Raw genomic sequence first — 16,235 nt, 5'->3', positions numbered from 1 at the left:
GCATTTACATTGTAGTGGTATATACACACACTATACGGTGGGTTATAGCATTTACAATGTATAATATACTCTTCTGGTATATACACATTAGATAGACTACACCATATATTGGTGTATACACAATGTATAAAATAGATATACTATATGTATGTATTACAGATGTAATGCAATTAAACCAACCATCACTAAAAAGGTATATACACAGTTTACTGTATTATATAATTTACACTATACCGGTGTATACACACTATAAAAATACACACACAACAAATATGCTATATACATACTATGCTGGTACATTACGTAGTACTCACTCTTCTGGTATACACACACACACACACACACACACACACACACACACACACACACACACACACACACACACACACACACACACACACACACACCTACACACACACACACACACACACACACACACACACACACACACACACACACACACTATACTGACATGTGATATACCTTATAGTGGTACATTCACATTATATCAAGGGCACACTATTCAGGTACATTACACTGGTGTACACACAGTAGATTGTGTCTCATTGTTATATACATGTAATAAGAAACACATTTCAGTGGTATACACCATATTGTCTATATTGAACTGTGTGTGTTTATTTAAACTTGGTATGTGTAGCATGTGTGTGTGTGTGTGTGTGTGTGTGTGTGTGTGTGTGTGTGCTATACGCCTAGAGACGGGTATTTACAGACAACAGCAACTGTGTGTGTGTGTGTGTGTGTGTGTGTGTGTGTGTGTGTGTGTGTGTGTGTGTGTGTGTGTGTGAGGGGTGGGGTTGGCAGATATTTACAAGCTGTTCTTTACATAACCAGGATGACAGAGATTCCTGCTTCTTAAAAAATGAAACACGACTCTGTCTCCACACCTCTCTCTCTCTCTCTCTCTCTCTCTCTCTCTCTCTCTCCCTCTCTCTCTCTCTCTCTCTCTCTCTCTCAGTCAACAACAACAACAACGGCCCCGGCGGCGTTCCAAGTGTGGCCCCGTCCCCGCTGCAGCTGGCGCTCAACGCAGCCAATGGCATCGCGCCTCAGAATGGCTCCGCCCCCCCAGGTGATGATGATGATGATGATGATGACACTTATCCACAAGTTTCCGCACGTCATCTATGGTCAAAACCCGGAAGCCGGTTTTGACCGGTTTGGTGGAATTGTACGTTTACGTTTCCATGGTTTTCAGTCGTTGTCATAGTTGCGGTAAACGCATGGATCTATTAACCCTCTAGGCGCCAAAGTCGCATTATGTAATAATAATGTACTCCAATCACACTCCAGTATTACTGGAAGTCACGTAATCCACCGGGCTGCCACCCGGTGACGTCACAATATGCAAATTAGATGAGTACATTTACTCCCATCACAAACTTTAGGTCATTGTGAATATTTTTCTCATTTACACCATAGATTTATCTCTCACCACTTAAAAGCTACAGCCTTGTGAAATCCTGAAATCCAAACTTAATATTTTCCTAAATAAACTCGGGCGCCTAGAGGGTTAAAGGGACAATGAGGAGTTTTGGAAAAGTGAAGTGTTTCACACTACATTTATGAGCCTCCGCACCGTGAAATTCTTTGACCGGTGCAAGACAGACTCATGTTTTCATTCATCAAGAATTAAAGTCAGAGGTTGGAAGACGATCACATACCGTCGTAGTTCCCACCATAAATGGCGATTCGGCGGCGTTATTCTCATGACTCGCCACGAAACCGAAAGTAAAGAAACGCTGGTCGGCTCGCCCAGCATTTCCACCACCACTAATAATAACAAAATAATGATAGAGACAAAACCATAGATTTATAGAAAATGGGCCCATTAACAAGTGATAACGTAGATTCATCCACATTAAAGGTGTACAGAAATGGCTGTTTGTCCTGTTTGTCGCGCCGAGTTGTCACGAGCTGCAACACGAGTTTACCCGAGTGAGGAAAACGAATTTGATTGGTCGTTATCGAGCGGGCGGGATATTCAAAGCTTGGGGCAAGCCCGAGCTCCGTGTGTGTGTGTGTGTGTGTGTGTGTGCGTGTCTCAGACGTTTGAATGACGGATGACGGATCCAATATCAGTGGCTGGTGAATCGTGTACAGGCTGACGTATAATCCGTGCGCCTGCATTATCCAATGCGAAAAAAAAATACACACTTTCATCCCGGATTTACTCAAAAATAGAATTTTGCACAAAGTTTGGCCTACAACGTCTGAAAGATGAGTTATCACATTAATTTTATCACCCAAAGTGGGCTCAAATTCAATTTTCTTTTCTGTACACCTTTAACGTGAGACTTTTTTATAACCAAATAGAAACTCCTCGTTGTCCCTTTAACGCTGGCTTTTAACACGGATGTCAATTTGTGTGATATCTGCTGTTAAAAGCTTCTAGTGTGATGATCCATGCGTTTTACAGATTTTCATTGAAAAAAAAAAAAAAAAAATCCACGCATTTACCGCGACTACCGAAACCATGGAAACGTAAACATAAAATTCCACCGGAAGAGCATAACCGGCAAAACTGGCTTACGTTTTTCGACGTTCGGAAAAAGGTGGATACACTGACTTCCTCCTTCCTCTTCCTCCTCTTCCTCTCTCCTCCTCTTCCTCTCTCCTCCTGACCTTTCTGATCTCTCTCCTCCACAGCTGCGGGTCAGCCGGCGTCCGAGGGCGACGGCCCCGTCCACCCCGACCACCTGATCGAGGACGGAGAGGAGGGGGAGGGGGAGGGGGAGGGTGAAGGGGAGGAGTCAGATGGCACGGAGCCCATCAGTAAAGAGGAGGCGGCTGAGATGCTATTGGTAGGATCTTCATCATCATCATCATCATCATGAGTGTGTAAAATTAACACGCCAAACTCAGTTTTTGCCCGCCATAACCAGACCATATCGGCTACCCGCCCCTACGGAGCGCTCAAAAAGAAAACTAAGGCACCCATGGCCGCATCCGCTACTACTACTACTACTACTTTATGTTTATGTAGCTATTGTAAAGAAAAGCACGGGCGCTCGTGTATTGATTAACTGATATTTTATTCCAAAAGTTGTGAAAACATAAAGGGAACCACCATATTTAACAGCCTGGAGGGCAGAAGTAGATGTATGCGATGCTCCTTGAAGTACAGCGAACGCACCCACAAAGAAGCAGGGATCATCTGATTGGTCAACAGTAGCTGGCCTTCTATTGGTTGACAGTTGACAGAAAATCCACGAGCAGAGCAGAAATCCGATAGCAGGAAATCTGCGCAAGCAGCTATAACGAAGTGCGAGCACACAGTTTGAGCACGAGCAGGGCAAATTTGAATGCGAGAGCAGAATTTTGTTAGCCTATATCATTAACATATCTAGTGTGTCAACGACCGGTAGACCTCGGCTCAATCCAGGGGCCGGGATGAAGGCTGTCTTTCAAACTGCCTCTGCACCAATAGGGTAGCGCTACGACCAATCCGAGCAAAGAGCAGGATGACGGAGCAAGCTGGTAGATTAAACTTTTCCCATATCCCGTCGGCAAAACACCAAATATCTTTCTTCGAAATAAATGACTTCAGTGCAGTTTCTTGCGCAACTTTTAAAGAAAATGACAAGTTTAATTCTTTCAAAGTTGATGCCAATGCGGCGCTGATTCAAACGATTCCTTTGCCAAAGCCATCTTCTTGTCATGTTTTTCACCGTGGCAAGTATGTCGCCATCGCATTCAGCCCGCCCAACGACTCTCTAAACAGATAGAGCGCTGTGATTGGTGAACACAAACGGTGTTCGAGACTCAAAAAGTTCTTATGGCTCGTTTGGCTCAATATCACAAAATCTGAACGTGAAACGTGATTTATGGCAGCAAATAACCACCATAGCTGGTGAAAAATATGTTTGGCGGCTAATTTTTGGAGCTCACTAGCCACTGGCTGATGAGTTAAAAAGTTAATTTTACTCCCTGGACACCTGAAGGCCTCGGACAGGTAGACAGATACTAACCTCCCGACTGTGTGTGTGTGTGTGTGTTGCAGGAGACGGAGAAGATCATCGCCGAACTCAACGAAACGTGGGAAGAGAAACTGAGAAAAACTGAATCTATTCGTCTGGAGAGGTGACGCTCGCATCTGCAGGAGAACAATACAGTAACACAACCGACCAATCAGAGCTCAGTATTTATAATCTGTGTGTGTGTGTGTGTGTGTGTGTGTGTGTGTGTGTGTCGCCCTCAGAGAGTCCCTGCTGGCAGAAATGGGCGTGTCCATCAAAGAAGACGGAGGGACACTGGGCGTCTTCTCTCCTAAAGGGGTGAGTGTCCACGCAGTGATGTCACAGTGATGTCACAGTGATGTCTTATGGCGCATTTCCACTAGCACGGTTCGGCTCGGTACGGCACGGCTCGGCGCGCTATTGCGTGTTTCCACTAGCACGCAGTACCTGCAACCGGGTACATTTTTGGTATCACCTCAGCCCTGGTTCCAAGCGAGCCGAAGCGTTACTAAAACGTGACGTCAGCCGACTGCCTTCCACTGATTGGCCGAAGAGTGTCGTCACTGGAAGCGACGACCGACAACAGAAATGTTCCTGCTGAAGCCATGGATGTATTGGCTGAAGCCTGTTATTACCAGAGAATTTCTAATATTGAGACTGGCTCTGTTATTACGTGACTTTATTAAGTTTTAATATTTTTTCATGCGAGAAAGTAACTGTTTAGATCCCCATGTGCGGTTAGTTTATCCAAACGATGGCTGTTTAGAAGTTTGCCCCGATGTTTTTCGAGTGTGAAGCTCCAGGTCCGAGCAGCGACCGCGACATCACAGAGGCAGCAGCCCGGCTCCTGACGTGCTCCGCCGGCCAGCCTACCACCGTCACCCCGAGGAGAACAGACCGCTAATTAACTTCCCCGATGGCTTTTAGAGGTTTACCACCGGCTGGTTAAACTCTTAAATGTTGGTCTCATTGATGAAATCTAACAATTGTGGCTGTAGCAGAAGTTTGTTTGTGGTTAGACAGAAGAGCAGCACTGCCTTGGGGTCTGAACGCACAGAAAACACCACATTTACATCAATAAATAAATGTTTTACAATGAACCAGGCCGATCTCAGAGCTGGCAAGACTCTCCGGTAAGGCATATTGAACGGTTAAATGCCGTTAACGGGACGAGAGCATAGGAGTCAAAACGGCGGTTTAAAGCTAGCTACAGCGAGGGTAGGTTCACTTCCTGTTTTCAAAGTAAAAGCACCAATTCTATCGTAATGGCTTTCCTTATGATAAAAGGCAACGGGTATTTTATTTTGTGAAAATAACCGGAAGTGCGTTGCTCACTACGGCTAGCTTTAGTAACGCCGACTTCGTTGAAACAAAATTGTAAACAGCTGGTATTTTGTCAGATTTTCAACACGTTGGGGATCTAAACGACTACTTTCTCGCCTGAAAATGTTTCAAATGTTGCTAAAGTTATATATTTACTGAGTTTAGAGCGTTGCTCGGCGACGTGTAAATGACGTCACGGCGGTACTAGTGATACTCAGTTGTAATGGAAACACAACCAAACCGAGCCGAGCCGTGCCGTGCCGAGCCGTACCGAGCCGAGCCGTGCTAGTGGAAATGCGCCATTAGATACACCGACTGATGTTCCCGTGTGTGTGTGTGTGTGTGTGTGTGTGCGCTGCAGACGCCTCACCTGGTCAACCTGAATGAAGACCCTCTGATGTCAGAGTGTCTCCTCTACTACATCAAGGAGGGATTCACCAGGTCTGATTAATCACACTTCACACACATTGATCTGTATGCTAATTATTGGCAACTTATTGATTGGAAAATGTTCTTTAGATACTTCTCAGAAAGAGATTTCTTCTATTAAAACTACATTATAATTGTTGCTTTACTATATTATATTATAATTTATTACATTATATCATTATTATATTACGTTAAATTATACTATATTATATTTTATTATATCATATTATATTATGTTTTACTATTTATTATATTATCTTAAATTATATTGTATTATACTATATTACATTATGTTATACTACGGCATGTTATATTGTATTATACTATATTACATCATGTTATATTATGTTATACTATATTTTATTACTTTACGTTAATTATATTACATTATACTATACTATGTTATAATTAATATTATATCATGTTATATTATGTTATACTATATTTTATTATATTATGTTAAATTATATTGTATTACACTATATTATATCATGTTATACTATATTTTATTATATTATGTTAAATTATATTGTATTACACTATATTATATCATGTTATACTATATTTTATTATATTATGTTAAATTATATTGTATTACACTATATTACATCATGTTATAGGCTACTATATTGTATTATCTTGTGTTATATTGTATTATACATTATCATATTATGTTATATCATATTGTATTATATTATACTACATTTTATTATATCATATTATATGATATTATCTCATGTCATGTTATGTTGTATCATACTATATTGATTATATATTGATCGTATATGTGCTCATGTTTCAGGGTGGGGCAGCAGGACGTGGACATCAAACTGTCTGGACACTTTATAAAAGAAATTCACTGTGTGTTTGTCAGTGAGATCAATGATCAGGGAGAAGGTGAGACGCCACCTGTGTGTGTGTGTGTGTGTGTGTGTGTGTGTGTGTGTGTGTGTGTGTGTGTGTGTGTGTGTGTGTGTGTGTTGGTCGCCCTCTGGTGGTGAAAGTGAGTCACTGCGCCTCAGAAATCTGAATCTGAAGACACACACTCACAGATGTTTCCATTTTACTTTAACGCAGGTGTGTGTGTGTGTTAGTGTGCAGATGTGTGTGTGTGTGTGTGTGTGTGTGTGTGTGTGTGTGTGTGTGTTGGCGTGTGTGTGTTTAGTGAGTGACTCTCTCTCTTTCTCTCTCTCTCTCTCTCTCTATAAAAAAAAAAGCTGCCAGGAAATCTGTCAGGTATCGTTTTCAAACAGTCGCTGTCGTGTCACTCGTTGCCATGGTGACCTCACCTTCATATCCACACCCATGTTTCCTGTGCCCCCCCCTCCTCCTCCCCCACTCCCTCCACTATGTGTGTGTGTGTGTGTGTGTGTGTGTGTGTACATCCGTCGACTCTCTGTGACGTCAGGACGTTGAAAAAAAAACAAAAAAAACAGTTTATTTTATGTTTTTATTTCTCTGACCTTTGACCCTTCTTTGTCGCTGCAGTGATCGTCACTCTGGAGCCGTTGGTCGGCGCCGAGACGTACGTCAACGGGAAAGAGATCTCCGAGGCCGTCGTCCTCAAACAAGGTATACCGACAACCAGGGATTCGAACCTGCTGCGACACAGTGTTTGTGTTTGTTGGGTCTAGTTTTAAAAGGGATAGTTCAACATTTTGGCAAATTGGCCCATTGCCATAATAATCCCTATAGTTTTATAGCAGTAGGTTCGTTACCTTTAATTGTCGGTGCAAGCTATTTTTAGAACAGCGGAGCAGAGCCGTGAGCTGCTCAGAGCTACGCTACGGAGGCTCATGGGATTTCTTTGGTTTCCCTCATCAAACTCATCAAATACACAATCCAACAACTCCACAACGCTCTGGTGGACAAGTTGTGAGCTGCACATTCACCACGCTATGAGATAATAACACAACGTTACCAGACAGAGTTGTTTTAGAGGGAAATACAGAGACTGCTTGATGAAAAACTGTCCCTGAAGGCAACGTGCATCAGCGGTTTTGCATGAATTTCCCTCTAAATCTGAAATCTCCACTTCAGCAGCACTTACAGACACCAAACCTTCCACTTTGATGCCTTTCTATATTCTGAAGGTTTTTACAGAGGGGTTTGTTGATATATCATTCACAGCCTGATTTATACATGGGTACATAACATTTTATTACTAAAAACAGGGCTGGTGACAGTATTTTCTCATTTACAGAGTGACAAAAAGACATATCTAAAATCCCCTCTGTAAAAACTTCTGACTCTAATATGTCAACAAAATAAAACAAGAATTTTGAAAGTGGCTTTATCCATTGTTCAGATTTCGGTTCTGGAAATATGCAAATTAGGGCATATTTAATTAGATATTGCCTAATTTACATATTTAAACATAACATTTGACAAAACTTGTAATACAAAAAATATTTGTCTTAATGTAAGTGATAAACCTGGGAAGTTTCATGATGATATCTGTTAGATAAAACTTTTACCCTATTCACCTGTAGTGTCTCCCCTTAAAGGGATAGTTCAACATTTTGGCAAATTGGCCCATTGCCATAATCGCTATAGTCATAGCAGTAGGTTCATTACCTTTAATTGTAGGTGTAAACTATTTTCAGTACGGCGGAGCGCAGCAGCAGGCTGCTCAGAGCTACACTATGGAGGCTAATGGAATTTCTTGGTTTCCCTCATTAAACTCATCAAATTCAACATCCCAAAACTCCATAGCGCTTTTGCAGACAAGTTGTGACCTGCACAATCACCACGCTATGAGATAATGACGGAACGATACGAAACGGAGCCGTTTTCGAGGTAAATACAGGGTAAATACGGAGACTGCTTGCTGAAAAACTGTCCCTGAACGCAACGCGCATCAGCGGTTTTGTATGAATTTACCTCGAAAACGGCTCCGTTTCGTATCGTTCCGTCATTATCTCATAGTGTGGTGGTTGTGCAGCTCACAACTTGTCTACAAAAGCGCTGTGGAGTTTTGGGATGTTGAATTTGATGAGTTTAATGAGGGAAAGCAAGAAATTCCATTAGCCTCCATAGTGTAGCTCTGAGCAGCCTGCTGCTGCGCTCCGCCGTACTGAAAATAGCTTACACCTACAATTAAAGGTAATGAACCTACTGCTATGACTATAGGGATTATGGCAATGGGCCAATTTGCCAAAATGTTGAACTATCCCTTTAACTGCACATTACATGTCTCACGTTTTTCTTCTCGCCGTCGCCTCCCGTCGCCCAGGTAACCGCATCGTGATGGGGAAGAACCACGTGTTCCGGTTCAACCACCCGGAGCAGGCGCGGCTGGAGCGGGAGCGCAGCGTGACGGCGGAGCAGCAGAGCGAGCCGGAGGACTGGAACTACGCGCAGAAGGAGCTGCTGGAGAAACAAGGCATCGACATCAAGCTGGAGATGGAGAAGAGGTGACGACGGGTTCACGGGCCGAGGTGAAAGTCTGTAAATCAGAGACACGCCTGCTGACCGACTGTCCCCTCTCCTCTCTGTCTGTGTCTCAGGCTGCAGGACATGGAGACTCAGTACCGCAAAGAGAAGGAGGAGGCCGATCTGCTGCTGGAGCAACACAGACTGGTGCGTTCATGCTAGAATAGATTAGATTAGACTACACCGAGTCGGCAACCAAGGAAACGTCACTTCCGGTCAGAGCCGTGGGGGAAAACAAACCGATTCCCCCACAGACATACGTGTGAAAACGCGGCATTTTAAACCTTTGTCTAACGCTTGTCCGCTGTCATGTCTTAGTTTGAATCACTTGTATCTGCTGACAAAGAGCTATGTATTAAAAAACTCATCACGATCCGGGTCGATTGTTGTCCCGGACGAGCCCCCAATTTGTCCGTACATTTTAGAATATTGGGACTTTCACAGTCAAGTCACATCCGTCTGTCTATGGAGGAAGTGTTTGTCTTCCCCCACGGCTCTGACGTTTAGGTGGCGTTCCCTTGGTCGCCGCCGCCGCCGGCTCTAGACACTCGGAGACGATGCCTAAGAGTTGTTGTTGTGTACCATTTTGCACCGCAAATAAATTGAAAAAGTGACGTTTCCTTGGTTGCCGACTCGGTGTGTAGACTAGACTACAGTAGACTAGATTAGATTAATTATAGGTGGGTGACAGTATCTCTTCTATTTCTTCTTTTTTCTTCCTTTTCTTTCTTCCTCTTCTTTTTCTTCTTTTCTTCATTTTGTCCTTTTTCTTCTTTTCTTCTTCTTCCTCTTCTACTACTATTCTTCTTTTCCTCTTGTTCTACTTGTCTTTTTATTCTCTCTACTTCTCTTCTTTTCTTCTTCTTGTCCTTTTGTTCTTTTTCTTCTTTTTCTCTTCTTTCCTTTTTTCTTCTTTTTCTTCCCTTTCTTTTTCTTATTTTCTTCATTTTGTCCATTTTTGTTCTTTTCTTCCTCTTCTACTACTACTTTTCTTCTTTTCCTCTTGTTCTACTTGTCTTTTTCTTCTTCTCTCTACTTTTCTTTTTTCTACCCTTTTCTCTTCTTTTATTCTTCTTGTCCTTTTTGTTCTTCTTCTTTTTTTCTCTTCTTTTCTTTTTCTTCTTTTTTTCCTCTTCTCCTACTTGTCTTTTTCTTCTTCTCTCTACTTTTCTTCTTTTTTTCTACTTTTTTCTCTTCTTGTCCTTTTTTTCTTCTTTTCTTTTTTTCTTCTTTTTCTTTTTCTCTTTTCTCTTTTTTGTTCTTCTCTTCTTTTGTTTTTGTTCTTCTTCTCTTTATTTTTTTTTCTTCCCTTTCTTCTTCTTTTTCTTAATTTTGTCCTTTTTTCTTACTTTTCTTCTCCCTCCCTACTACTACTTTTCTTCTTCCTCCTCTTCTACTACTACTTTTCTTCTTTTCCTCTTCTTCTACTTGTATTTTTCTTCTTCTCTCTACTTTTCTTCTTTTTTCTACCTTTTTCTCTTCTTTTCTTTTTCCTCACCTTTTCTTCTTTTCTTCTTATTTTTGTTCTTTTTTCTTCTTTTTCTTCTTCTCTTCTTTTTTTGCTCTTCTTTTTCTTCTTTTCTTTTTTCTTCGTTTTAGATAGTAAACTACATGACTGTGACTCAATGAAGGATTCATTGAGCTTCTTATAGCGAGGCCACAGGTGTTGATGTTGGTGTGTGTTTCTGTAACTCTGTGTGTGTGTGTGTGTGTGTCTGTGTGTGTGTGCAGTACGCCGACAGCGACAGCGGCGACGACTCAGACAAACGCTCCTGTGAGGAGAGTTGGCGTCTGATCTCCTCCCTCAGAGAGAAGCTTCCTGCCAACAAGGTGAGAGAGGCTGACGAGTGACTGAAGGAAGTGATGAAGGAAAAGTTTCTATCCTGTCTCTGTCTCACCTGTCTGTCTCCCCCGTCTGTCTCACCCGTCTCCTCCCAGGTCCAGTCCATCGTGAAGCGCTGCGGCCTCCCCAGCAGCGGGAAGAGGAGGGAGCCGCTCAGAGTTTATCAGATCCCTCAGAGGAGGAGAATCAGCAAAGACCCCAAACGCGTCACCATGGACGACCTCCGCATGCAGGCCGTCAAAGAGATCTGCTACGAGGTAGGGACCTCACCATTACTTGTTTTTAATTAATTTCAATAATAATAATAATCAATAATTTATCAATAGGACAATTTAAAACCATAACCACTACTACTATGTTTCAATTTACCCTATCTCCTTTAAAGGCCCCATGCTGTGCACTTTTGTCTGGGTTTATTTACCTGCTGATCTCCCTAACAAGATGTATCATTGGTTTTGAGTACCTGTGATCTGCTTAATATCACTTATATTGCCCCTTTCTGTTGCCTCTTTCTGGAGTTCTAGCAGGCACAGGTCATTTGGCCAATCAGAAGAGAGAATGAGAACCTCTCCTCTGATTGGCTCACTGTTTTTGAGTTGCATGTGGTCGGGCCAATCACAGGCAAGTAACTGCAACCTAAGCTGCATTCATAAAAATTGAAAAAAAACAACTGGTCACGGTGGGCGGAGTTACCTTGTGTGTGACATCACAGAAAGGAGGAAGTGATATCTGCTCGTCTTAAATAGAATGTTCCTACAAATGGGCGGTGTGTGTTTCTCCGTTTATGACCAATTTGATGCATGGGGCAGTATATACGTGGCCCAGAGACCTCCCCAAGCACGAAAAAATAACCAAAATCACATTTTTCATGCCATGGGGCCTTTAAATTCCGGTATTCTGTTATGTTTTTGTATGTTTCAAATGTCTTGTCTTCTGTCCTTATATGTTCTGTGTTTCATCTTGGCTGTATTGTAAATGAGGTTACTCCTCAATATATCTCCGAGTTTAAATAAAGGTTATGAAATGAAATGAAATGAATTAATTAATCGTAAAGATTCCTAAATACCGTCACTTCCTCAAAAAAGATTATGTCGGAACCATATCTGCAGATGTGCGCCAAAGTAAAGGTGAATGCTCAGATACTGGTCCATTTAACTAACGTAGTATTGAATTGGTGGGAATTTAAATGCTAGAGTGTCATTTGTAATTAAAAAAAAAAAAAAAAAAATTAACTTAAAGGGATAGTTCACCCAAAATTGAAATTTCACTCATTATCTCCTCCCCCTCATGTGGACTAAGGGCTGGGAGAAGTTTCAGAGTCCTCCGTGGCTTCTCTGAGTTACAGGGGGTCTCGGCGTAGCAGTCCATGTCCATATGACGGTTGCAAATGGATACCAACTGTCTTTGTAACAAAAAGACACACCAAAAAACAACCAAATACCTCCATGCTGCTCGTATGTAATGTCCGTCTTGTATTAAAGCCCCGAAATGCGAAATTGTCCTGAAAAAAATTAAATAAGTCTATGTTGTGAAATTAATTAATGTAGAATAAACGTGATAATCGTAACACTGAACCCTCCCCCCTCCCCTCTCCTCCAGGTTGCTCTGGGAGATTTCCGTCACTCCCGTCAGGAGATCGAAGCTCTGTCCATCGTCAAGATGAAGGAGCTGTGCCGCATGTATGCCAAGAAGGACGCCGGCGAGAAGGACAGCTGGAGGGCCGTGGCTCAAGACGTCTGCGACACCGTGGGCATCGGCGAGGAGAGGAGCCCCCCCACTGAGGAGGGGGGAGGAGGAGGTGGTGGAGGAGAAGGAGGAGGAGGAGGAGGAGGAGAAGGAGGGACAGGAGTGGGAAGAGAGAAAGGGAAAGCGTACGACCTGAAGGCTCACATCGACAAACTGACCGACATCCTGGAGGTGAGTCCAAGGCTCAGAGCCTCCTCTCTTCTGATTGGCTCAGAGCCTCCTCTCTTTATCGATTCATAAAGTCCTTAGATCTGTGTTTTTATAGATGCCATTTCCTGTTTGTTAGTCTTTTTTTTTGTAATGCTTATTGATTCACATTACATTACTCATATATGTCTATCAGGGTTCTTGCGGATCCTTAAAAAGTCTTAAAAGGCATTGAATTCATTAATCTAAAAACAAGGCCTTAATTGGCATTAAAATGTCTTAAATCAATTTTTCAAACGTCTTAAAAATGTTAACACTTGGTAAGTGGGATTTTATGATTGTAATTAGTCTCAAATCTCAAAATAATTGGTAACATTCCGACATAGAGAAGTTAGTGGCCGCTAAATCTCTCACCGCCGCCACCAGCTCCCAAGTCAGTTTTTTTTTTTTTTTCAGACTTTTTATGCATTTATTTTGAAAGGACAGCTGCGGAAAACTTGTGCGAGTTTGTAGTTTTCACCAAAGTCCGTACTTTTAATGGAAACACACAGAACTCAAATTTCTTTTAATGCGCATCATTTCCCAGTTATTTGAATCACTTTGGATGGAAACATACGAACGAGCAAACGTGTCCTTTTTAGTTTATCATCTCCCCTCCACAACTTTACAGCTGTTAAATGATGTCACTCACTCACTCATAGCCCCCCCCCCCCCCCCCCCCCCCCCCCCAATTATTCATGTAGCAGTCGCTTAACCTTGGACCACATAGGAAAGTGGGTAAAATTGTCCCTAACCCTATGTATGTGGTGACGTTTTTTGTTTTTGTTTTTTTTGCATTTGTGGTTAATGTGAAGTCTGTCTTAAATTTCATTTCAAGTGGCATTAAAAACGTCTTAAAAAGTCTTAAATTTCACTTGGCTTAAGCTGTAGGAACCCGTCTATGGATATTCTCATTCATCCAGGTCATCGTTCTTTTCTGGGCAAATTGAATCGTAGGCAACTGGACTTGTATTTGTCTGGGAAGACGTTTGGCCTCTTATCCAAGGGATCTTCATCAGTTCGTACGCAACAAGTCTCACTAACTCCTTACTCCACTGTCTTTGTCCAACTAGTGCGCACTAGTGAGACTTGTTGCGTACGAACTGATGAAGCCCAGAGGCGAAACATCTTCCCAGACAAATACAAATCCAGTTGCCTACAATTCAATTTGCCCAGAAAAGTTACTCATACAATATTTCTATTCAGAAATTAGAGCAATCCCATAAAGTTAGTGTATTTTATAGTGAAATACAACAGAAAAAGGAAAACACTCATAATAAATAAAGTAAAATAGAGAAACAAAATAAACAGAAACATATATAAGTATGTGTGTATTAATGTATATATTCTTCTAAACTCTTCAAAAAATCTACAGAAAACTCTTGGTTAAACCCATTACTTTCCACGTAGATGTGTGTCATGTGCTCTCACAAGCCAAGGCGACTCCGTGCATTTGGTGTGATGTGCTTGTTTTTCCGTGCATGTCCGTGGTGCACAGTGAAGGAAGCCCGTTTGTGGAAAGACGTCGCCTCCGAGCTGTAGAATCATGTGTGTTATAGAAGAGAAACACACATTTCAGGACTTGTATCATCAGAACTTGTATGTCCTGTGATTTTCATCCTTTTATATATTTAATACGAATATGAAATATGAAACTGTACTTAAAAGTTGCACTGTCTACTTCTGGGGTGGGCCAGGTTACATAAATGTAACTGCTGTTGGGTCAACTTTTAATGTAATATTTTAATATTTTTAATGATGCACCAGGTAAGAGAGTTTCATCGTTGTACAATCTGCAGCATTAGTTCTGTGAAAATCTCGTTAATAACCGAGCAAAATTGGTACTAAAACTGAAATATCTCTAAATGAATCAATATTGAATCGAATCAGATCAAAATTGAAAATCGAATTGAATTGAATTGATTCAGTAAATCAGCAGCGATATCCAGCCCTGCTCTCTTCTGATTGGCTGACACCTGAGATGCTCGTTATCTCTTCTTATGGACCAGCCCTTTCAAAATAAAACACAGAAGAGGCTTTACATCAGTCAGTGTGTCCACTTTGTTAACCTGCCAAGAGAAAAATAGCTGTTCAGATAATCAATAGCTCCTGATCGATCAATAAAGTCGTTACACTGCAAAAACTAAAATCTTACCAATAATATTTGTCTTATTTCTAGTCAAAATGTCATTTCTAGTCAAAACAAATCTAATTCTACTTAAAATAAGACTCATCACATTAAAAGTAGCTTGTTTTTAGACACTTTTTACTTCTTTCAAGCAGATTTTCACTTGAAATAGGTAGAAAAATCTGACAGTGGATCAAGTTTTTCTTTCTTATTACAAGCACAAAAAACCTGCTTTCACTGGGAGATTTTTCTACTGATTTCAAGTGAAAATTAGTTTGAAACAAATGAAAATGATCTAAAAACAAGTACATTTTTAGGTGATGAGTCTTAATTTAAGTGGAAAGAGATTAGTTTTGATTAGAAATGAGACATTTTGACAAGAAATAAGACAAATATTCTTGGAAAAGTTTTGAGTTTTTGCAGTGTATCTGTCGGATGTTTTGATTGATCGGCGTCTCCTCCTCGTCCTCTTCCAGGAAGTGAAGCTGCAGAACAACATGAAGGACGAGGAGATCAAAGCTCTGAGGGACCGGATGATCAAGATGGAGAGCATCATACCTGTCCAGGTGCGTTTCCTCAGCTCCTTCACTTCCTGTTTTACCCGCTGCTCGCCACCGCCGCCGCCGATGGAACGGCTCAGTCAGTTAATCCTCAACCTCTGCTTTCCCTCTGTTTTCAGGACGACGACGTCAACGGAGAAGGAAGCGAGTCTCCTCAGAGAGAAGGGAGCGATGACGGAAATTACTGCTTTGGCGGTGGCGTTGACGGTGGCGGCGGAGGAGGCGGAGGAGGCGTTGGCGGCGACCAACCAGAGATCAGAGTTAAGCGGCTGATGGACGAGGACCCGGCGTTCAGGAGAGGACGCCTCCGCTGGCTGAAGCAGGAACAGCAGAGGATCCTGAACCTGCAGCAGCAGAACATCACCAAGAAACTACGAGGGCAGAGCCAGAGCTCAGGTAACACACACACACACACACACACACACACACACACACACACACACACACACACACACACACTTGACAGCAAAGTATAAAATTAACTTTTTGACCTACCTGCGAATTATACTGGCCAAAATGTTTTCACCGGCCACAGAACTGCTCACAACACAAGGTCATTTAAATCAGCAGTGTTTCCCCCAGTGCATTATAGTCAGTAGAAAATA

General features: G+C 41.9%; 1 protein-coding gene across 3 annotated transcripts in view; it reads left to right on the top strand.

Moving 5' to 3' along the window:
• LOC311001313 (kinesin-like protein KIF1C) overlaps positions 1–16,235 on the top strand; it is a 46,282-nt gene that overhangs the window by 24,190 nt on the left and 5,857 nt on the right. For 2 of the 3 annotated variants that reach the window (XM_083992361.1, XM_083992360.1), the window contains exons 15-28: positions 980–1,093; positions 2,671–2,825; positions 4,025–4,104; positions 4,223–4,298; positions 5,665–5,744; positions 6,535–6,629; positions 7,221–7,304; positions 8,968–9,148; positions 9,242–9,314; positions 10,899–10,997; positions 11,106–11,267; positions 12,610–12,927; positions 15,547–15,636; positions 15,750–16,026. In XM_083992361.1, coding sequence (XP_083848487.1) covers positions 980–1,093; positions 2,671–2,825; positions 4,025–4,104; positions 4,223–4,298; positions 5,665–5,744; positions 6,535–6,629; positions 7,221–7,304; positions 8,968–9,148; positions 9,242–9,314; positions 10,899–10,997; positions 11,106–11,267; positions 12,610–12,927; positions 15,547–15,636; positions 15,750–16,026 — 1,884 coding nt within the window. The remainder of the gene's footprint in view (positions 1–979; positions 1,094–2,670; positions 2,826–4,024; positions 4,105–4,222; positions 4,299–5,664; positions 5,745–6,534; positions 6,630–7,220; positions 7,305–8,967; positions 9,149–9,241; positions 9,315–10,898; positions 10,998–11,105; positions 11,268–12,609; positions 12,928–15,546; positions 15,637–15,749; positions 16,027–16,235) is intronic. The other variant, XM_083992362.1, reaches the window with a different exon arrangement.

The sequence above is a fragment of the Trachurus trachurus genome (genome assembly GCF_905171665.1).
Source record: "Trachurus trachurus genome assembly, chromosome: 18".
Classification (NCBI taxonomy): domain Eukaryota; kingdom Metazoa; phylum Chordata; class Actinopteri; order Carangiformes; family Carangidae; genus Trachurus; species Trachurus trachurus.
The sequence above is the reverse complement of the archived record's forward strand: the minus strand, read 5'-3'. Positions and strand labels throughout refer to the sequence as shown.